Here is a 24,321-nt window from a genome sequence, read left to right as displayed (position 1 = left end):
AGAGCAACCTGTATGAGCTGTCACCACCACTCCACTTAACGCTGCTGCTTTAGCAGGAAAGCGGCCATGAGCAATATGTAAACAAACAGGCATGCCTTGTTCCAGTAAACCTTTATTTATGGATACTGACATTTAATACATATATTTTCATGTGTCACAAAGCATTATTTTTCTTTAGATTTTTTCAATCATTGAAAAATCTAAAAACCATTCTCATACGGAGGGCCATACAAAAACAGGTAGGACTCAGATATGGGCCATGGAATATCTTTTACCAACCCCTGTTCTAAGTAACTAAATGTTAAAGTAGGTTAAAAAGTCTGATGCAAAATGTTCAACAGTAGATGATACATGATCTGCATTTTAAAACAGGCTCTGTTAGACATATACTAACTTTTATCACAGAAAGTTAGTGTAGAATAAATATTAAGAACAAAGGCTTTGAACTTACTCATATTGGACTGAGCCTTGCTTTGACATTTGCCACATGGGCAAGGTCCTTAATATATTTAAATTTGTTTATCTACATAAATGGGGCTACATAAATTTATAAATACATAATTAGAATTCTTAGTGAGGTCATAAATAAGACATAGAGCCTGTATCATCACTACTACTTAACAGAGTAGAGGAAAACTTGATCACTCAAAATGTGGTCTACATCACTTGGCAGCTTATTAAAATCAGAATCAGCACTTTAACGGGATCCTTGAGTGATTTTCATGCACATTAAAGTTTAAGAAGCAAGCACTGGTAAAGGAGATGCTAGCCAATACAATCATACAAAGAAAGTAATTAAAGATATAAATTTTGGAAAGGAAGAGGTAATCCTGTCATTATTTTTAGATGACATGATGGTCATTTATAATCCAAGGAGAATCAACTGAAAATCTATTACAATTAATAAAGTAGTAAATAACAGAAAAGAAAGCTAAATGTAAGAAATATAAAATATATTTTGATACATATAGGTATAAATACACACACAATTTAGTATTTTTATTATAGAAATGACTGATTAGAAAATACACTATTTTAAAAAAATCTCTCTTTAAGAATAACAAAAACAGTAAACTAACTAGAAATGAATCGAATAAGAATTGTATATGAGTGGATGAAGAAAACACTAAACACTAAAACTTTACTGAAGATCCTAAAAAGATGACCTGGATGAATAAGGAAATATACTCATGCTCAAGAGGACTCAGTACAATAAATATGTCACTTAGCACCACATTAATCAGAACAGTTTTCTTCATAAGACAATTGACAAGTTGTTTCTGAAATTAATCTGAAAGATGAAATGTTTAAAGTTAACCAAAAAATTTGGAGTGTGGGGAATAAATGAGGCCAGATTACCTGCTCTATCAGATGTTAAAACATATGAGAAAGCTATAGAAATTAAAATAAAATGACACTTTTATAGAAATGGTCAAATTGATCAGTGGGTCAGAATGGAGTCCAGAAATTGACATATATTTAAGAATTTAGATGATAAAAGAGGCATATTAGATCAGTGGAGAAAGATTACTTAAATAAATAATATAAAGACAACTGACTATCCACTTCAAAGGAATTCAGTTTCCCTTACTTTATACCATATAAAATAATAGCTTAAAGATGGATTAAAGAGTTGATCATAATTCAATATCCTGTAATAACCTATAATGGAAAATTATATATATATATATATATCTCCATACATAACTGAATCACTTTGATGTATACCTGAAACTAATACAATATTTTGGATCAACTGTACTTCAATTTTAAAAAAGAGTTAATCATACATAATGGTGTAAAATTCTGGAAGAGACTATAGGATTATTTTTATAATCTTTATTTGGAAAAGCCTTTCCTTGAAGATACAAAATCTCAAGACTAAAAAAGAAAAAACTGGAAAATTTGACTACATAAAACACAAAGTTTTCTATCACCGAGAAACAACTGATTTAATACATTTACAATGTCTATAGCAAGTATAGGATTACATGCGGAATATATGAAAAAGACGAAAACAACACAAGAATCAAAGGGCAGTTCACAGAAGTAATGCAAATTATCAATAAACATATGAAAAGATGGTGTACCTCCCTGGTGGTTTATTGCAGTGTGACAGATCACACCAAAATTTAGTTATAAAACAACCATCTTACTACCTCAGCATCTCTGCAGGTCGGAAATCTGGACAGATCACAGTGGGAACAGCTTGCCTTAGCTCTGTAGTGTCTGAGATCTCTTCTAGAAGGACTCAGAACCTGGTGGGTGACTCCACAGCTGGGGGATGATACCTCCTGGAGGTACCTTCATTCCAGTGTCTGAGCTGACACTGGTGTAGGCTGGAGCTATCCGCCAAACATCTGTGCACCTCTCGAGTGGATTCTGCATAACATGGAGACTGGGTTCCAAGATTGAGCATCCCAAGAGAACCAGGCATAAATTGTATTTTATGGTGTCAGTTCTGCATTAGTCATAAGCTGTCTCAAATTCAAAGACAGGGCACATAGACCCTACCTCTTGATAGAAAGGATGTCACAAAAGAATGTATGATGAGGGATATCGTTGCACCCATTCGGGGAAAATCTCTCTGCCACAGTGGTTGTCAGGAAAATGAAAATCAGATAACTGGAGACCATTTACTACACATCAGACTGATAATTCTTCCCAGTTTCATTCATTCTTTGGGAGAAAGAGTGAGAGGGGGGATAAAAAGGGAAGATAAGGAAAAAAAACTAGGCTAAATTTTACCATTATGTTTTTGCCTGATTTAAAAAAATAAAAAACAACTTGGTCTTGGACAAATTTCTTCTTTACTCAAAATGTTATTAAAAAATGACTGTTTTGAGTCAGTTCTAGAAACCTAGAGCCTGTTATACAGAGTGAGTAGGTCAGAAAGAGAAAAACAAATACTGTGTATTAATGTGCATATATGGAATCTAGAAAGATGGTGCTGATGAACCTATTTTCAGGGCCTGACTACAGACTCAGACACAGAGAACAGATTTTGGACACAGTAGTAATCATGTCTGACTCTTTGTGACCCCATGGACTATACAGTCAGTGGAATTCTCCAGGCCAGAATACTGGAGTGGGTAACCATTCCCTTCTCCAGGGATCTTCCCAACCCAGGGATCAAACCCAGGTCTCCCGCATTGCAGGCAGATTCTTTAACAACTGAGCCACAAGGGTAGCCTGGGGGAAGGAGAGGGTGAGACAAATTGAGAAAATAGCATTGAGACGTATACAATGCTGTATGTAAAATAGATAGCTATGGGAAATATAACACAGGGAGCTCGACGTGCGAAATTGTGACAATCTAGAGAGATGGGTTGGGGTGAGGATTGGTGGGGAGGTTCAGGAGGGAGAGGACATATGCATACTAACAACTGAGTCGTGTTGTTGTATGGCAGAAACCAACACAATTGTCAAACTAAACCAAAGCAAATGTCCCCCAGTTAAAAGTAAAATTTTAAAAACACTGGTCATTTTATTAGAATATGAAAAATTATTAATTTTGCACACTCCACTTAATAGCTATACATTTTCACATTTACATTAACAAAAGCAAAGAAATTCTCTGTCCTTAATTTGACTCACTCTTCAACATTAGAGCATACCCACTACTGAACCTAACATTGCTTTTTTTTTTTTTTTTTTTTTTAATATTATTTTATTAGTTGGAGGCCAATCACTTTACAACATTTCAGTGGGTTTTGTCATACATTGACATGAATCAGCCATATAGTTACACGTATTCCCCATCCCGATCCCCCCTCCCACCTCCCTCCCCACCCGACTCCTCAGGGTCCTCCCAGTGCACCAGGCCCGAGCACCTGACTCATGTATCCCACCTGGGCTGGTGGTCCGTTTCACCATAGATAATATACATGCTGTTCTTTCAAAACATCCCACCCTCACGTTCTCCCCCAGAGTTCAAAAGTCTGTTCTGTACTTCTGTGTCTCTTTTTCTGTTTTGCATATAGGGTTATCACCACCATCTATCTAAATTCCGTATATATGTGTTAGTATACTGTAATGTTCTTTATCTTTCTGGCTTACTTCACTCTGTATAATGGGCTCCAGTTTCATCCATCTCATTAGAACTGATTCAAATGAATTCTTTTTAACAGCTGAGTAATATTCCATGGTGTATATGTACCACAGCTTCCCTATCCATTCATCTGCTGATGGGCATCTGGGTTGCTTCCATGTCCTGGCTATTACAAACAGTGCTGCAATGAACATTGGGGTGCACGTGTCTCTTTCAGATCTGGATTCCTCAGTGTGTATGCCTAGAAGTGGTATTGCTGGGTCATATGGCAGTTCTATTTCCAGTTTTTTAAGAAATCTCCACACTGTTTGAACCTAACATTGCTTTTTTGCTGTATTTTATTATAACTACCAGGAGTTAAGTGATTTGAGTTCACAAGTGAATAGCAAAAATGCTTTGTGTGTGTGAGAGAGGGAGAAAGAGAAGAGAGCTGTGGGAGGAGAGAGGGAGGGACGGAGAGAGAGAAACATGAAGAATACACCTTAGCTTGTATTTGAACTTTTTAAAGAATTTTTTTAATCATATTCAAGAGAGCAAGAAGCTCGTGTTGCTAATTTTGTGATTTTAATAAGTTACACAAATACTTTGCTTCAAGAGAATTTTCCTATATAAAAGAGTTTCTTAAGTTTAAGAAGTGATTTGTAAAATGGGTTACTATTTCTGGTGAGATTTAAAGTATTATGTTGTTTTTTATTTAAGTGCATTAGTACATAGAGTAAGAGTAATATTTTTACCTAGATTCTTAGAACAAAGATTTTTTTTTCCAAAAAGAAAATAGTTTATATTCTTTATTAAAGCTAATCTGTGTTCTTTGAATAGTATTATTGTGAATGTCTAATTTTGTTTATTTACTATACCTGTGATATTTACATAATGTTAGTTGATTGTTAACTGCAGGGTATTTAGCAGAGGATTTGCATCAATTTCATGCAGCTAGATTGCTGTATATACTGTTACACAAATTCATAACCCCTGATTTTGTTTTAAAGGCAGGGGAGTCAGGGACTAGCAAAGAAAAATGAAGAGTGCATGCTTGTTCTAGCCATCCTGGAGTAATAGTTGGAGCTGCTTTCCCCACAATATCACCTTTTTTTTTTTTTTTTTTTGAGTTGTTATATTTATTTATTTACTTTTATTTTATTTTATTTTATTTTTCAGTGGGTTTTGTCATACATTGATATGAATCAGCCATAGAGTTACACGTATTCCCCATCCCGATCCCCCCCCCCACCTCCCTCTCCACCTGATTCCTCTGGGTCTTCCCAGCCCACCAGGCCCGAGCACTTGACTCATGCATCCCACCTGGGCTGGCGGTCTGTTTCACCATAGATAATATACATGCTGTTCTTTCAAAACATCCCACCCTCACATTCTCCCACAGAGTTCAAAAGTCTGATCTGTACTTCTGTGTCTCTTTTTCTGTTTTGTATATAGGGTTATCATTACCATCTTTCTAAATTCCATATATATGTGTTAGTATACTGTAATGTTCTTTATCTTTCTGGCTTACTTCACTCTGTATAATGGGCTCCAGTTTCATCCAGCTCATTAGAACTGATTCAAATGAATTCTTTTTAATGGCTGAGTAATATTCCATGGTGTATATGTACCACAGCTTCCTTATCCATTCATCTGCTGATGGGCATCTAGGTTGCTTCCATGTCCTGGCTATTATAAACAGTGCTGCGATGAACATTGGGGTGCACGTGTCTCTTTCAGATCTGGATTCCTCAGTGTGTATGCCCAGAAGTGGGATTGCTGGGTCATATGGCAGTTCTATTTCCAGTTTTTTAAGAAATCTCCACACTGTTTTCCATAGTGGCTGTACTAGTTTGCATTCCCACCAACAGTGTAAGAGGGTTCCCTTTTCTCCACACCCTCTCCAGCATTTATTGCTTGTAGACTTTTGGATAGCATCCATCCTGACTGGTGTGTAATGGTACCTCATTGTGGTTTTGATTTGCATTTCTCTGATAATGAGTGATGTTGAGCATCTTTCCATGTGTTTGGTAGCCATCTGTATGTCTTCTTTGGAGAAATGTCTGTTTAGTTCTTTGGCCCATTTTTTGATTGAGTCATTTATTTTTCTGGAATTGAGCTGCAGGAGTTGCTTGTATATTTTTGAGATTTATCCTTTGTCTGTTTCCTCATTTTGTATTATTTTCTCCCAATCTGAGGGCTGTCTTTTCACCTTACTTATAGTTTCCTTTGTTGTGCAAAAGCTTTTAATTTTCATTAGGTCCCATTTGTTTATTTGTGCTTTTATTTCCAATATTCTGGGAGGTGGGTCATAGAAGATCTTGCTGTGATTTATGTCGGAGAGTGTTTTGCCTATGTTCTCCTCTAGGAGTTTTATAGTTTCTGGTCTTACATTTAGATCTTTAATCCATTTTGAGTTTATTTTTGTGTATAGTGTTAGAAAGTGTTCTAGTTTCATTCTTTTACAAGTGGTTGACCAGTTTTCCCAGCACCACTTGTTACAGAGATTGTCTTTTTTCCATTGTATATCCTTGCCTCCTTTGTCAAAGATAAGGTATCCATAAGTTCGTGGATTTATCTCTGAGCTTTCTATTCTGTTCCATTGATCTATATTTCTGTCTTTGTGCCAGTACCATACTGTCTTGATGACTGTGGCTTTGTAGTAGAGTCTGAAGTCAGGCAGGTTGATTCCTCCAGTTCCATTCTTCTTTCTCAAGATTACTTTGGCTATTCGAGGTTTTTTGTATTTCCATACAAATTGTGAAATTATTTGTTCTAGTTCTGTGAAAAATACTGTTGGTAGCTTGATAGGGATTGCATTGAATCTATAGATTGCTTTGGGTAGAATAGCCATTTTGACAATACTGATTCTTCCAATCCATGAACACGGTATGTTTCTCCATCTGTTTGTGTCCTCTTTGATTTCTTTCATCAGTGTTTTATAGTTTTCTATGTATAGGTCTTTTGTTTCTTTAGGTAGATATACTCCTAAGTATTTTATTCTTTTTGTTGCAATGGTGAATGGTATTGTTTCCTTAATTTCTCTTTCTGTTTTTTCATTGTTAGTATATAGGAATGCAAGGGATTTCTGTGTGTTAATTTTATATCCTGCAACTTTACTATATTCATTGATTAGCTCTAGTAATTTTCTGGAAGAGTCTTTAGGGTTTTCTATGTAGAGGATCATGTCATCTGCAAACAGCGAGAGTTTCACTTCTTCTTTTCCTATCTGGATTCCTTTTGCGTCTTTTTCTGCTCTGATTGCTGTGGCCAAAAGTTCCAACACTATGTTGAATAATATCACCTTTTTTGAGACTTGCAAGAGAATAATAATTATTATTTTGCAATTGCTGTTAAAATACAAACACCAAGTTAGCAAATTAAAAAGTTAAATTTCTCAGTGACATTGATTCATCTATATTGCATATATGAAATAAATATTTTATTCGCTGCATCATTCAATTCAATTTCTCTATATGCATTACTCAAAGCAGAGGTGAATTAACTTTTTTTGTGGGCTGCCTGTTCTGATTTTCTCCTTTTGCACCATGTCCCTGCATCTTTATGTAAGAGGACAAGCTAGCATCAGTGAAACTGGTACTGAGTGAGAAACCAGAACATAAATGAGTTCCCACTCCAGGCAGTTCTCAGTCTATAAATTCTTTGTCTGGAATCTGGTGGTTTTGAATTAGAAATGTGTATTCTTATAGAAGGGGCTTCTCAGTGGTAGAGAGTGGCCCAAGTGGTAAAGAATCCACATGCCAATGCAGGAGACACCAGAAACTCTGGTTCAATCCCTAGGTCAGGAAGATGCCCTGGATAAGGAGATGGTAACCCACTCCCATAGTCCTGCCTGGAGAATTCCATGGACAGAGGAGCCTGATGGGCTATAGTCCATGGGGTCGCAAAGAATTGGACACGACGAGTGACTGAGCACAGCACATTCTTATAGAAACAGTGTTCTAATCTGCTATCTCCATTTTGTCCACAAAAACTTACTTAGCCTTAATAAAATAGAAATACTACTCATTTGCTCAAATAAAGTAGAGAACAATACAAGTGTTCTATTTATACTGAACACTAGTTATTGAGGGAAAACCAGATGAGGAGGTTGACGGAGTCATTTGTGAGATTCTAAAGGGGGCTCCAGGGAACCCTTACAAGTTAGGTCCTTTATTACTTCTAATTTCACTACAAAATACGTGGTTTTCCTTATCCTCGCATTACCAACTATTAAAGCCATTTTCAATTTATTTGGGGGTCACAGAATTATTCTGTCCAATTACTGTGGTAGTGGCCCTTGTTTTGTTTGTAAATAGAATAAGAGAAAGAGAAGAGAAGGCAGTCGGTGACTAGGAAGAGATCTTCCTGTGACAACAGGACAACTTGGATGAGGGGGAGGAGGAGAGGAGAGGAGCGGAGGTGATTTGGGTTTGTAGTAGAGGAAAGGAGGTGGCTTAAGTAGGCCATCAGGTGTCCATCTAACCAGGACAGATTGTTTGCTACCTAAGCTGGAGGTGAGGGTGAGGTGGTAGGGTGGAAGCTTGGAAAAAGCATCTGCAATTGAATTCTCATATGCATGAGATAACCATAATGAAGGGTGAGACCAGATATGTCTGAAATGACTTCATCAAGTAATCCCATATTTTTACTCTAAATTTCCTTGTAACCAATGAGACTAGCTCCATTTTAATGTCCCCAAGCAGACAGGTGTGAAGAAAGATTTGATCTTTGGAATTTTCTCTTTAAATAATACAATGACAAGATCCTATTTGTCATCCCATCATGGAGATGATGCTCTGGCAGTTGTATACATTTATCTGCAAGCTACCAGGCTTCCCTGGTAGCTCAGACAGTAAATAATCTGCCTTCAATGTAGGAGACCCAGGTTTGATCCCTGGAGAAGGGAATGGTTACCCACTCCAGTATACTTGCTGGAAAATCCCGTGGACAGAGGAGCCTGGTGGCTACAGTCCACAAGGCCTCAAAGAGTCAGACACAACTGAGCAACTAACACACACACACACGCACACACACACACAGAGTAAACAGGTTTGTGAGGTAAGTGTTTAGGACAGGAAAGCAAAGGAGAAATTTATGTTTCTGACTACAGATCATAGAACAATGGATCTGGAATATGTTATAAGAAGAAAGAAAACTACCTAGTATGTTCCAGGCTAAAGAAGTGCTTTGGTTGACTATATTAGATTTAAATTATATACTAACTCTGATTAATAGCAGATGCCTGATAAAAGCCCATACCTGGTTAAAAAAAATGTAATAGAATAAACTTGTTGAGAAAATAGTATTTAAATGAAGTTAAGTTATAGGTCAGAAGTGAACACCTTGAGGCTATAAAATTGGCTATAAAAGTTATCTTTCCAAAGATGAGCTAAAAAATTTATATCTTTATATATATAACTTTATATATATATATATAACTTTATATAAAAAACTTATATCTTTCCAAAGATGAGCAAAAAACTTCTTTGTTTCCTTCCTTGCTCCCTCTTCTAAATCTCCTTTTAATAATTGTACCTTCCTATACCTTCCTATACCAGTTAAGGCTGTCTTATTAATTCCTTTCCCTGTGACAAGAACAAGAGCAATACTTGTTATTATTACTTTTGATTTGCCTCTATTGTGTGCCTGGTGTATATATATGTGTAAATATATATATATATATATATATATATATATATATATATATATATATATGTATAACTGTAATATATATACTTATACTTTAGACACTAAGTTGTGTCTGGCACTTTTGCGACCCCATGGACTGTAGCCTGCCAGACTCCTCTGTTCATGAGATTTTTCCAGGCAAGAATACTGGGGTGGATTTCCTTCTCCAGGGAAACTTCCCAACTCAGGGATAGAACCCACATCTCCTACACATCTCCTACACTATACGCAGATTTTTTTTTTCCATTTATTTTTATTAATTGGAGGCTAATTACTCTACAGTATTGTAGTGAGTTTTGCCATACATTGACATGAATCAGCCATGGATTTACATGTATTCCCCATCCCAATCCCCCCTCCCACCTCCCTCTCCACCCGATCCCTCTGGGTCTTCCCAGCCCACCAGGCCTGAGCACTTGACTCATGCATCCAACCTGGGCTGGTGATCTGTTTCACCCTAGATAATATACATGTTTCAGTGCTGTTCTTTCGAAACATCCCACCTTTGCCTTCTCCCACAGAGTCCAAAAGTCTGTTCTGTACTTCTGTGTCTCTTTTTCTGTTTTGTATATAGGGTTATCATTACCATCTTTCTAAATTCCATATATATGCATTAGTATACTGTATTGGTCTCTATCTTTCTGGCTTACTTCACTCTGTATAATGGGCTCCAGTTTCATCCAGCTCATTAGAACTGATTCAAATGAATTCTTTTTAATGGCTGAGTAATATTCCATGGTGTATATGTACCACAGCTTCCTTATCCATTCATCTGCTGATGGGCATCTAGGTTGCTTCCATGTCCTGGCTATTATAAACAGTGCTGCGATGAACATTGGGGTGCACGTGTCTCTTTCAGATCTGGTTTCCTCGGTGTGTATGCCCAGAAGTGGGATTGCTGGGTCATATGGCAGTTCTATTTCCAGTTTTTTAAGAAATCTCCACACTGTTCTCCTTAGCGGCTGTACTAGTTTGCATTCCCACCAACAGTGTAAGAGGGTTCCCTTTTCTCCACACCCTCTCCAGCATTTATTGTTTGTAGACTTTTGGATAGCAGCCATCCCGACTGGCGTGTAATGGTACCTCATTGTGGTTTTGATTTGCATTTCTCTGATAATGAGTGATGTTGAGCATCTTTTCATGTGTTTGTTAGCCATCTGTATGTCTTCTTTGGAGAAATGTCTGTTTAGTTCTTTGGCCCATTTTTTGATTGGGTCATTTATTTTTCTGGAATTGAGCTTCAGGGGTTGCTTGTATATTTTTGAGATTAATCCTTTGTGTGTTGCTTCGTTTGCTATTATTTTTTCCCATTCTGAGGGCTGTCTTTTCACTTTGCTTATAGTTTCCTTTGTTGTGCAAAAGCTTTTAAGTTTAATTAGGTCCCATTTGTTTATTTTTGCTTTTATTTCCAATATTCTGGGAGGTGGGTCATAGAGGATCTTGCTGTGATTTATGTCAGAGAGTGTTTTGCCTATGTTCTCCTCTAGGAGTTTTATAGTTTGTGGTCTTATAGGCAGATTTTTTACCACTGAATCACTAGGGAAGCTCATTCATATATATATATATATATACTTTTATAATATTTAGAATGTAAAACTTCCAAATTGTTATATTTAGAACATAAAATTTCTAATCTTCATATCACCCCTTTAAATCTAAGGTCATTCCACTACTTAACAGATGAAGAAACTGATGCTCAGTAAGGAGAAATATGTGTATCATATTATATTGATATGCACTTATTTATACGCGGAAAGTTCTTTGCTGAGGCTCAGAAATGCAGGTGTTCAGTTAAGGATAACCTTTGTCAGATGTTTCAGGTCAAACATTCACAGTGATGTAAAGGTCAGATGAGAAATAGGGGGAAATGATTGAAACTTGGCAGCGAAAACTTAAGTTTGAAAAGGAAACAAACCGAAGATAACAAAGAGAAAGGAACAATGTTTTACCAGTAAATTAATTTTAAAAAAACTTTTAAATAATTGTGCTTTTCATCAAATTAAGGTTTTTGTTAGTTGTGGGAGTATAGTGACTTAAAATTAGTAAAATGCTGTAGGCTTCCATTAAATGAAGTCTGGTGCCACTTACAGTTTTTTCCCTAAGTCCAGTTTATTTGCTTTGGCTTTAGCTAAGCATTGTGGGGAGTTGTTATTATGTAAACAGAAAAGAAGCTAGCGGGTTTGCAAAGTACAAGATGAACATATTTCTGAGTGTCCTAAAGCTTACACCACCAGACTCTGACATTTTGCCTTAATACTGCAGATTCCAGGTCCTCGTAAACATTGCTTTCTGATTTCTAAAACTATGGAAGTTCTGAGTTAGAATATTAATTCTTTGAGTCATTGCTTCAGTCTAAATTAACTGTAGTCCTAAATATAAAAATATATATCTGTATAAAAATATGAGGTGACATGTAATAAAGTTTTTACTATTATGAATTTTAGAATGACTGTATTGCTCACGAATGGCATGGCCATAAAGTAATTAAATGGATAGGCTGGGAAGAGTGCCTGTAAAATATGTATGATATTCTGTGACATTTTATATGAGTACACACAATGCTTTATTATTATATTCTTTCTCATTTGAAGCTCAGCACTTTTCCTACAATAAGAATGATGGCATAATAGTCTAAAAATTTAGAATGCATGAAAATGAGGCAAGAATTTCCCAACCTTATTATTGTGGTTTCCAGACTTACTGTATATGTTTGCTATTCTAATACCCAAAAAGAAGTTTCTCAAGGATAATATTGATAATACCCAGGATCAAATTATTTAATGTCTCAGTCCAAAATCTATCCTAGAGTCTGTTCAGTGTTTTGTTTAAAGGTGTTTTATGGTGACTGGCATAGTGCTGGACACATTGTGGACTTACCGCAAACAATGATTGAGTTAAATCATCCCACATTCTTTCAGAAAACAGCATCTATGTTTAAAAATGCTTATTTTTCTAATCCTGTGGATAGAATGAATTGCCATAGAAATAAGCAACTATCATTTTAGTTTCACAGAACTTCCGTCCAGATAAACAGAAGAGTGGATAGTGAATATATAAAACAGCAGAGACTTTATGTGATTGGGAGAAGGTCCAAGCCTTTATGAAGAGCCAACTACAGCCACAACTGTATAGCTGAATACTCCTTTTCACAGGGCATTGGGATACAGTGGCAAGAGAGCAGAAGCAGAGACCAGAGAGAAAACATTGTTTTTTGTCCTTGACAGATTGTTCCTTATGGTTAGAGAGATGGAGAGACAGCAGGGATTAGAAATCCCTCTTGGATCACTGAGGGCAGGGGAGGAAACCTGATTCATCACCAGTGCTAGAAACAGCACTAACAGTTTGGGCCTTCACAGTACTGCAAAGACATTTCAGCGTGAATTCTGACCCCAGTATAGCTGGAGTGCTAGGAAGCCTAAGAACTTCCTCCTAAAATAATTCCCTGTTTATTATTTTTACCACGAACAAAATAAGATTAAGTCATGATCAAGTAAGTATTATTATAGCTTAGAAAACTGCAGTGTCTTTATGTCTTAGGGTCCTATGGAATCTTTTAAACCAAGCAATAAATGTTGTTTATGACTTCTTTAAATTTGCATAAAATTCTACCATGTTAATACTCTGTGAACTTTTAAAAAAATACATTTACAGTGGTATAACTGGCCACCAAAATGAGAGGAAGGAAACTTTACAACTGTGAGAAGTGCCAATGTTTTCATTAAGGCAATATTGACCCAGAGCATCATTGAGTATCTCTCCCCTCAAATACCTCACAACTCTGGAATGCCCCTTATGACAAACCAATGTCAGCACCTAATTCCTACACTTCCTTCACTTTCTGATTCATCTGGTGAGCTGGGAGTACGAAATATCTTTTCTTACCTTTTTAATGCCACTTAATGCATTGATTTTGAAATTAAAAGACGCTTGCTCCTTGGAAGAAAAGCTATGACCAGCCCAGACAGCGTATTAAAAAGCAGAGACATTACTTTGCTGACAAAGGGCTGTCTAGTCAAAGTTATGGTCTTTCCAGTAGTCATCTATGGATGTGAGAGTTGAACCGTGAAGAAAGTTGAGCCCCGAAGAACTGATGTTTTTGAACTGTGGTGTTGGAGAAGACTCTTGGGAACCCCTCGGACAGCAAGGACATCAAACCAGTCAATCCTAAAGGAAGTCAATCCTGAATATTCATTGGAAGGACTGATGCTGAAACTGAAGCTCCAATACTTTGGCCACCTGATGCGAAGAACTGACTCCTTAGAAAAGACCTTGATGCTGGGAAAGATTGAAGGCAGGAGAAAGGGACGACAGAGGATGAGATGGTTGGATGGCATCACCGACTCGATGGACATGAGTTTGAGCAGGCTTCTGGAGTTGGCGATGATCAGAGAAGCCTGGCATGCTGCAGTCCATGGGGTCACAATTTGTGAGTCAGGCAACTGAGTGACTGAACTGAATGCATTGATTTTGGGGTCCCACAAAATTTGGGAAACATGGCAAACTTCCCTTACTAGATATGAACTTAATTATCCTAAGATGCATCTGATTTTTAATGTGTTCTAAAGCAAAGAAGAACTAAGGAGCCTTGATGAAATTGAGAGAGGAGAGTGAAAAAGTTGGCTTAAAACTCAACATTCAGAAAACTATTATGGCAACCAGTCCCATCATTTCATAGCAAATAGATGGGGAAACTTTGAAAACAGTGACAGGCTTTATTTGGGGGGCTCCAAAATCACGGCAGATGATGACTGCAGCCATGAAATTAAAAGACACTTGCTCCTTGGATGAAAAGTTATGACCAACCTAGACAACATATTAAAAAGCAGAGACATTACTTTGCCAACAAAGATCGGTCTAGTCAAAGCTATGATTTTTCCAGTAGTCATCTATGGATGTGAGAGTTGGACTATAAAGAAAACTGGACACCAAAGAATTGATGCTTTTGAACTGTGGTATTGGAAAACACTCTTGAGAGTCCCTTGGACTGCAAGGAGATCCAACCAATCCATCCTAAAGGAAATCAGTCCTGAATATTCACTGGAAGGACTGATGTTGAAGCTGAAACTCCAGTACTTTGGCCACCTGATGTGAAGAGCTGACTCATTAAAAAGACCCTGATGCTGGGAATGATTGAAGGTGGGAGGAGAAGGGGACGACAGAAGATGAGATGGTTGGATGGCATCACTGACTCAATGGACATGAATCTGAGTAAACTCCATGAGTTGGTGATGGACAGGGAGGCCTGGCCTGCTTTAGTCTTTGGGGTTGCAAAGAGTCGGACTTGACTGAGCAACTGAATGGAACTGAATTACTCCCCCTGTCCCCCCAAAAAACAACTATGTGTAGCAACTAGGTGGAATGTACTTGTTAAAGTTTGTATTCAGATAATGATTAACATTCTCCCTAAACACGAGTGTGAAACCAGCTTAATCTTAAATTTTTAATAAAGACATTTTTGTTTTTGATAATACAGAGAAGCCTATTTGTTCGGCACCTTTCATTTTTATATAACCCTGGGCTAGGATTAGGATTAAGTAAATGTAATTCCAGTGTACTAGGGTAATGACGATACAAAATGTGGATTTTCATTACTTTCAAAAGATAAATCTTCAAACAGTCGGCATTCTAGATTAGATAGCTAAAGAAGTCCATGGTTTATTTTAATTTTTCAAAAACTGTTATCTGAAATGGTTTTAGAATCTTTAATACGTCTTACTTTTCAAAGAAATGTTTTGTTTTTTTACCCTCTGCTCTGAATAGTGAAGTGTACCCAGTATGTATACTTTACCTACTAAAGAGATATCTTTGATTTAGTATTATCTTGATGTGCTTGAAACTTAGGATATTGCCTCTAAAGGCTTCAAAAAACTTTTTCTAAAGTATGTTATACTTTATATATAGACACCTCGAAAGGTATTTAAATTCAAGAACTGCAGTGCTGGGTGTTTGCGGTATGCTCTTATGTTAGGCATTATGCTAAGCACTTGATATTATCTCATTTAATTTTCTTAACAATCCTTTAAGGACAGCACTGTTCCCCTTCTCATTTTCTAGGAAAACAGATGCTTAGGGGGATTGAGCAATTTGACCAAGGTCACACAGATTCTGGGTCAGAGCCGGAATTCAAACCCAAGTTTTTCTAACTCCGGAGATACCTCTCAGGATGGAAGAAATATTTCCCTGGGGAAATCTCACATAGATACAACTGTTGAAGTCTGTCCCCAGTAAACTTTTAGATTTATTGCTTGCCAAAGCTATTTTTGAAAATGTGCTTCCAGGCGTGATGACTTCAATACCTATAGAATCCATGTGAGCGTCCAATTTATTCCAGGTGAAATGAAATGAGACTGGTTCTGTGATGCTTTTACACAAAAGGAATGACTCATGATTGGTAGAAGTTTAGACTTTACTGGCCTGCTAGAACTATATATGGAAAATGGATCTTTCAACGCTATTTCTACAACCACTTTGAGTAAAGAACAAGCAGCTATTCTGGCTAAAATATCATTGGTTTCATGTACCCACAGAACTAAATGGTCTAAGATTAAGAACGAATTTGTGCATAAAACTTCTTGACCTTCTTGGGATTCAATATAAAAGATAAAACAATAATAAGTAAATCAAGAGCAGCCAGTATCAAACTGACTTCCTAACTTCAACTGTCCCTGAGCTGAAATTCTTCATATATGGTAACAAATTGGGAAATTAGCCATCCTCTATAATTGGCTATAAACAAGAAAACTTCTAGAAGGAGGTTACTGCTGTGAGCACAGATTGCCCATCAATATAGCATCTAAAACCATTAACTATAGTATTGAGTGTTGATAATGAATATCAAACTAATGCTACAAGGTATTTGTTTTACTATTACTATTGAAATATTCATTGTTGTGACAAAAAACATCAGCCTTCAGTAAGGAGAAATTCAGGTGAACACATCACTTTGCTTTTTTTTAAAAAAAGAAAAAAACAGACCTTCAGAAATCATAAAATACTTTCATTAGGAAGACTCCTGGGCCCAAGAATTTGTTCTGAAGAGATTGATCTCTATCATTCCAAAAGAGTAGAATATATCACACTTTGTTCCATGATCGAGGAATCCCCAGTAGATACACAAGAGAAGCACATATATATGTTCTTTATGTTACTTTTATAATTGTCAAAACTGCAAACAATCTAAATGTCCATCAGTAGTAGAATAGATAAAGTGTGTTGTTGTTGCTCAGTCGCTAAATTGTGTCTGACTGTTTGTGACCCCATGGACTGTAGAATGCAGGCTCCTCTGTCCTCCACTATCTCCCAGAGTTTGCTCAAATTCATGTCCATTGAGTCGGTAATGCTATCTAACTATCTCATCCTCTGCCGACCCCTTCTCCTTTTGCCTTCAGTCTTGCTCTGCATCAGGATCTTTTCCAGTGAGTCACTTCTTCACATCAAGTGGCCAAAATACTGGAGCTTTAGCTTCAGCATCAATCCTTGCAAAGTATATTCAGGGTTGAGTTCCTTTAAGATTGACTGGTTTGATCACCTTGATGTCCAAGGGACTCTCAAAAGTCTTCTTTTTCAACATCACAGTTTGACAGCATCAGTTCTTCAGCACAGTCTTCTCTGTGGTCCAACTCTGACATCAGTATGTGACTACTGGAAAAAGCATAGCTTTGACTTATACAGACCTTTGTTGGCAAAATGATTATTCTGGTGCATTTACTTTATGAAAATTCAAGGCATTCTTTCCTGTAGGTATAGTTAAGCCTTAAGTTATAACTATACATATAGTTAAAATTATATGTATATGTGATAGATAGATAGATAGATAGATATAAAATACATGAACATACATATTTATAAAAAATATATAATGCAATGTATGTATTTATCAGTTCAGTTCAGTTCAGTCGCTCAGTCGTGTCCGACTCTTTGTGACCCCATGAATCGCAGCACGCCAGGCCTCCCTGTCCATCACCAACTCCCGGAGTTTACTCAAACTCATGTCCATCGAGTCGGTGATGCCATCCAGCCATCTCATCCTCTGTCGTCCCCTTCTCCTCCTGCCCCCAATCCCTCCCAGCATGAGGGTCTTTTCAACTGAGTCAACTCTTCGCATGAGGTGGCTAAAGTATTGGAGTTTCAGCTTCAGCATCAGTCCTTCCAATGAACACCCAGGACTGACCTCCTTCAGGATGGACTGGTTGGATCTCCTTGCAGTCCAAGCGACTCTCAAGAGTCTTCTCCAACACCACAGTTCAAAAACATCAGTTTTTCAGTGCTCAGCTTTCTTCACAGTCCAACTCTCACACACATGTATACACATAGACATGTATTACATTCAAAATGTAACTACTTCTGATCTTTGCTATTACCTCCAACCTAAGACTACGTCAATACCTGTTTTCCCCAGTTCCTTTCATGCGTCTTTGGAATCCTCACTTATAGCCAGGATAATTTTTAAAACAGAAGCCAGGTTACCTCTGTCCTTGGCTCATAACCAGTAGCAATGGTTCCTGTATCAATCAGAATAAAATCCTCAAAGGAGACACATCCCTGAAAGCCTATTTAAAATAGCCTTACTGCCCAGACCTGTCACTTTTATCCCTTTAGCCTGCTTTATTTTTCTTTATAATTCCTATCACCACCTGGCATACCATTTACTTGGTTATTTACTAATAACTGGTCTCTCCACCACTAGTATGTAAGCTACCTGAAAGCAGGCACTTTATTATATCCTTAACATCAAGAACAATGCCTGCCATCATATAGCAGGCAATGAATGAATGAATGAATGAATGAGATCATCACCAAACCACACAGGAATTAAGGCAAAATATGTATGTCCAACCCTCTTCTATATGTTAGGCAACTAAAAGAATTAAATTACTTTAGGAAACAAAAAAAAATGAAATGAAATACATACATAATTTATCCAGTAGTACCATTCAGATATTCTGTTTCTCTCTCCTTCCCTCTTCTGTTCCTCCCCTCCCCCATGCCCACATGTACTCATGTACACAGGGGCATTGGCACAAGGAGAATGGAATAAGAACAGTTCTCCTAATTGACAGGAGTATGAATGTAAACTATAAACTGCCCCCTTCAATACAACTTCTAGTCACTTTATTTACATCAGATAGCCATAAATTATATTAATTATATATACATATATACTATATATGCACGTGTGTTTGTGTATAATTACAAAGATTATATAATTCTAGTGGTTCAGAATTAATTGAGAGTGACATCCAGGTAAAGTTTTATTATGTTGGAATCAAGCACGTTTACACGAGCCTTATTTTGTGGTCCTTTTAAATACACGATAGTAAAGAACTCATTTGTTTTCCTTGCCAAAATGTATGTATTTCAGACCTAGGGCAGCTCCCTCCAGCATTTTGCATTACAAAAACTTTCAAACAAAATAAAACCATTCTGTTACAATGTTACAAACATCCTGCAACAATCAAAAACTCTCCAGGCCCAGAAGATAAAAATTTTTGTAAGCGAATCTGTACAGAAATTGAGATTGTTTCAGTCAAAAATCTCCCCTCCCTGTTCTCAGAATGAATTGTAGAGCCCCTGGAGCAGACAAGGGTGTCTAAGGTTAATCTCTGTTTCTATATAGATATCAATTACCTTTTCAAAAGGCTACCCCGTGGGATTTGCTACTTGGCAGCTTGTCTAAAAACTAGCTAAATGTACTAATGTGTGTGGCAGGGGAGGAAAAGGTCCAGTTTGATTGTCAACCTAGTTGACCTTTCAGTTTTTGTACAAAGAAAAAAATATGTTTTTTTTTTTTTTTTAAAAAGGGAGAGTTTTAAGCCCTTTCAGTTGCTAAAGAGCTGATTTCACAGTTTTGTTGGTATATTTTTTTAATTGAAAAAAAATGGGAAACCATGATAAGCCCTCAAGTGCATAATATGTGCTCACCTGCTAGTATGAGTCTCCTTCATCTCCTCCTCTCTCTTCCTAGTGAGAATATTTTATGATTTCTGAAGATCTGTGTTTTCATAAAGAAAAGCAGTAAGCATAATATCAGGCCCCATAGCTCCAAAAGTAGGTTAAATAATAAAATGAAACCCAGGATATGAGTGTAACAAGGCCAGTGTCAGAAGATCATTCATTTATCAAGTAATTACATCTTTTAATAAGACAGAAAATGATGGTTAAAGGGAATGATGACCTTTACTTCTGAGTGCAAAATAACCGGTAATGTCAGAGGAGAAAGCAATGCTAAAGTTCATCTTGAAGCTCAGACTTACAGATCTGGAAGTGTGGAAGTGATGAAGGTGTGCATGACTCCAGTGTGGGATTCTTGCTTCATCTTGACCACACAAACTTGGAAGCTGTGTAACCTAGGGCAAGTTACTTAACTTCTCTGAATCTCAGCTTCATAGAGATATAAAATTAGGATGGCAAAATCATCTATCTTGCAGGGATTTTGTGAAGATTAAATGAAGTCTTGGTTCTAAAAGTGTTTTGTAGCCAAGAATATGCTGTGATAATGTTTAGGATTATTACTGTGCTTAAATAATTTATTGAGTACCCTTCTTACCTTCTGTCTTCCTCCAAAAGCCACTTCTCTAAGATTTGGCTAAAGTTATCCCCATCCTTCCCAGGTGGCTTCCCAGGTAGCTCTAATGGTAAAAAAACCTGCCTGTGAGTGCAGGAAAACATCAGAGACACAGGTTCGATCCCTGGGTTGGGAAGATTCCTTGGAGGAGGGCATGGCAATCCACTCCAGTATTTTTGCCTGGAGAATCCCGTGGACAGAGAAGTCTGGCGGGCTACTGTCCATATGGTTGCAAAGAGTCAGACATGACTGAAGTGACTTAGCAGCAAGAGCATCACCATCCTTGAGGTTTGCCTACCAGATGAGGATATTTTTCACCAATTAATTGAGAATTTTTCGTATGTTCCATTTCTGAACTGGCTCACCTTATGCTTTCAAAATAGAACTATGGCCTTCTCTAAAACCCAAATTATTAATGCAAGTACATGAACAAGAAGCTCCCTGACACCCTTAAAGATAGGAAAATTGGAGATGGAGATTAAAACATAAGAGGGGGTCTTTCCTTTTTCATCCCAGGATGGAACATTGTCCTATTTTCCTAAATATTTTTCTCTCTATAATAGAAAAAAATAATGAACACTTATCATATGCCATGCATTGTGATATGCATTATTCATGTAATCCTCGCAACAGACTAATGCACTCTATTTTTGCCACTTATAGACAAGAACTATAGTTAGAATAAGTATTAATAGCTTGACCAGGGTCACCTACCTACTAAGTGGTAGAATTGGGTTTTGAACCCAAACCTGCCTAATTCATTTCCCAGTATTTTTCCATTTTTTCATTATTTACCTCCTACATTTTAACTAATTTTGCATGTCTTGTTTGCCTTTCTGTCCCTCTGTACATTCATCCTTTGTATTTTTGTAATGAGTAGGGGAGAGGACTGTAACAAAAAAAGACTAAGATATAGTCCCTGTGCTCCAGAAGCTACGCTAATCAACTGGCAGAAAGATGCCAAGCAAACAATGACTGTATGACGTGGAAGAACATAAGAGGTCCATGAGATAAATCATTAGTCTCCTCCTATAACATGGGGATAATACCTGCCTTGTATGGTGATTGCTGGATAGAGTGAAACGCTCGTGTTACATGTTTGGCAAAGCCCCTGACCCACAATAAGTGCTCAGTCTATGGGATCTATCATGTTGCAATGATACCAGCCAGTCCCAGGATAATTACTAGGATACAAAGCTAGAAAAACAACTTAGTGTCAGACTCAGAGACATTTTAAATGCCAGTCTATAAAGAGTTTGGACCTTCAGTGTGATGAAAACAAGTGTGCCAAGGACAGTAATCATTCTGCAAAGAAATTAGAGCTGATGCTATTTTACATTACCTTTCAAAATTCATCGTAAGTGAGATGGAGTCAGTAAAAACAGTTGGAACTGGTTTAAAGGAGTGTGGTATTTGATGTACTGAAAGGAAAGATGATATTTTCAAGTTTGATGTCCTGTACTTTTTCTTCCACAGTAATTAGTGAATGCCAAAGGCAGCAACTGGAGTCTGTGAGCTACTCCTCTCGCTACGCTCTGGGCCTCTTTTATGAAGCTGGCACGAAGATTGATGTCCCTTGGGCTGGGCGGTACATCACCAGTAATCCCTGCATTCGCTTCATCTCCATTGATAATAAGAAACGCAATATAGGTCAGTACCCCCATTATTTCCCTTAAATACAGTAACAATGGTGGGTGTAGATCATGAAAAATGCTGTTTAATTGAGTGTTGCCATTCTGAACAGAGCAAGCATTTAACTCCAAGCCACGGGGGATAAAATTTAATGTCACATTTGGCCAATAATAAAATACACAGTGAAACCAGCAAAGTTTTTCAGAAAATCATTCACCACATGGTTTGTATTACTTGAGTTTATGAAAATAGTGTCAGAAGTTTTAAGATTTCAAAATGGTCCAAGTTTCTATTGCTTTAATATGGATCCATCTATATGCAAATGGATCTCTCATCATTTGTTTCTTGATGGAGTTTGTTTTTTGTTTATTTGGTTTTGTTTTTAAAATTTGATGAGTACTGCTCTTTCCACTTCCCAGGCTAGATATAAAAAGTGAATTTTACTATATTATGAAAATCCTTCACTTCTATATAATTTTATTTATTTAATGTTCATCTAGAAGACTACATAAAATTACTTTGTATACTATGTAACTAAAATAATAGGTTAAATGTTTCATATGAGCTTTACTAGGATAGGATAAAATCTACACTGCACCCTTTTTGTTGAAGATAGTAAAATTAGATTTGAATTGCAAGAATAAGCATAACTGATTCCTTTTGGTCATAAAGGTGAAAGCATATTCTTATTTGTAGAATTGTAGTGATCACTAAGATACTACTTTTTGTGGAAGAAACCGTAATGATCTAAAATGACTAAATTCTTAAAAAGAATCGTCACTGCAATTTGCTATGGTGTTTTATGGTGCAGTGATGGTTTCATCAAGCTTTAGTTAAAAGTTTTGCCTGATAAAATCACCAACTAACGTCTCTTGGCTTGCCAGAACTTTATAATGACAGAACTGGGCTGGAGTATGGTTTTTATATCAGAACACATGATCTTAGAAAAATGTTTCTTTTATAACTTAAAACTCCCTAAGGACTGGCCTGTTTACATTAACATGATATCACATATACATACAATCAGCAGTTCATGAAATGCCCTGTAACAGCAATGGACTAACCATTTTTAACTCGACAACTGCTTTGTTCTGAGAAAAGGAAAATAGCCCTTGATCTTCTCATGTTATATGTCAAACCTTCTGTCTGTGAGCCAGAAAGAGAGTCCTCACCAGAAACCAAATCAACCGGCACCTTGAGCCTGGACTTCCCTTCGCCAGGAACTGAAAGAAGTAAACATCTGTTGTTTAAGCCATCCAGTCTATGGTAGCCCAATCTAATACATTAGAAGGAAGAAGCTAGGAAGACTTCATGACTGATTGAGTCAATAAAAGAGCAGTATCTTCAAGGACCTAGGATTTATTCATCTCTTCTCTCTTCTATTCTTCTTTTTTAAGAGTTTTTTCTTTTTTTTAATTTATTTAATTAGAGTCTAATTACTATACAGTATTGTACTGGTTTTTACCATACATTGACATGAATCCTCCATGGGTGTACATATGTTCCCCATCCTGAATCCCCCCCCACCTCCCTCCCCATCCCATCCCTCTGGGTCATCCCAGTGCACCAGCCCTGAGCACCCTGTCTCATGCATCAAACCTGGATATGGCAATCTGTTTCACATGTGATAATATACATGTTTCAATACTATTCTCTCAGATCATCTCACACTCACCTTCACCCACAGAGTCCAAAAGACTGTTCGATACATTTCTGTGTCTCTTTTTCTCTTTTGCATATAGGGTTATTGTTACCATCTTTCTAAATTCCATATGTATGCATTAGTATACTGTATTGGTATTTTTCTTTCTGGCTTACTTCACTCTGTATAATAGGCTCCAGTTTTATCCCTCATTAGAACTGATTCAAATGTATTGTTTTTAATCACTGAGTAATATTCCATGGTGTATATGTACCACAGCTTCCTTATCCATTCATCTGCTAATGGACATCCAGGTTGCTTCCATGCCCTGGCTATTATAAACAGTGCTGTGAGGAACATTGGGGTACACGTGTCTCTTTCAATTCTGGTTTCCTCGGTGTGTATGCCTAGCAGTGGGATTGCTGGGTCATATGGCAGTTCTATTTCCAGTTTTTAAAGGAATCTCCACACTGTTCTCCATAGTGGCTATACTAGTTTGCATTTCCACCAACAGTATAAGAAGGTTCACTTTTCTCCACACCCTCTCTAGCATTTATTGTTTGTAGATTTTTGAATAGCAGCCATTCTGACCAGCGTGAGATGGAATCTCAAACCTCGAATAACCAAAGCAGTCTTGAGAAAGAAGAATGGAACTGGAGGAATCAACCTGCCTGACTTCAGGCTATACTACAAAGCCACAGTCATCAAGACAGTATGGTACTGGCACAAAGACAGAAATATAGATCAATGGAACCAAATAGA

At 37.1% G+C, this 24,321-nt stretch overlaps 1 protein-coding gene across 3 annotated transcripts in view; it reads left to right on the top strand.

Annotated features, from left to right (window-relative positions):
• The window catches only part of RNLS (renalase, FAD dependent amine oxidase), a 273,228-nt gene that overhangs the window by 185,877 nt on the left and 63,030 nt on the right, over positions 1–24,321 (top strand). For all 3 annotated transcript variants that reach the window (XR_010661543.1, XM_065922853.1, XM_065922854.1), the window contains exon 5: positions 21,762–21,935. Coding sequence is in view for 2 of the 3 variants with exons in the window: in XM_065922853.1 (XP_065778925.1) it covers positions 21,762–21,935 (174 nt within the window). In the remaining variant the exon portion in view is untranslated. The remainder of the gene's footprint in view (positions 1–21,761; positions 21,936–24,321) is intronic.

The sequence above is a fragment of the Muntiacus reevesi genome, chromosome 2 (genome assembly GCF_963930625.1).
Source record: "Muntiacus reevesi chromosome 2, mMunRee1.1, whole genome shotgun sequence".
NCBI classification, from domain to species: Eukaryota; Metazoa; Chordata; class Mammalia; order Artiodactyla; family Cervidae; genus Muntiacus; species Muntiacus reevesi.
This window is presented reverse-complemented; position numbering and strand designations above follow the sequence as displayed.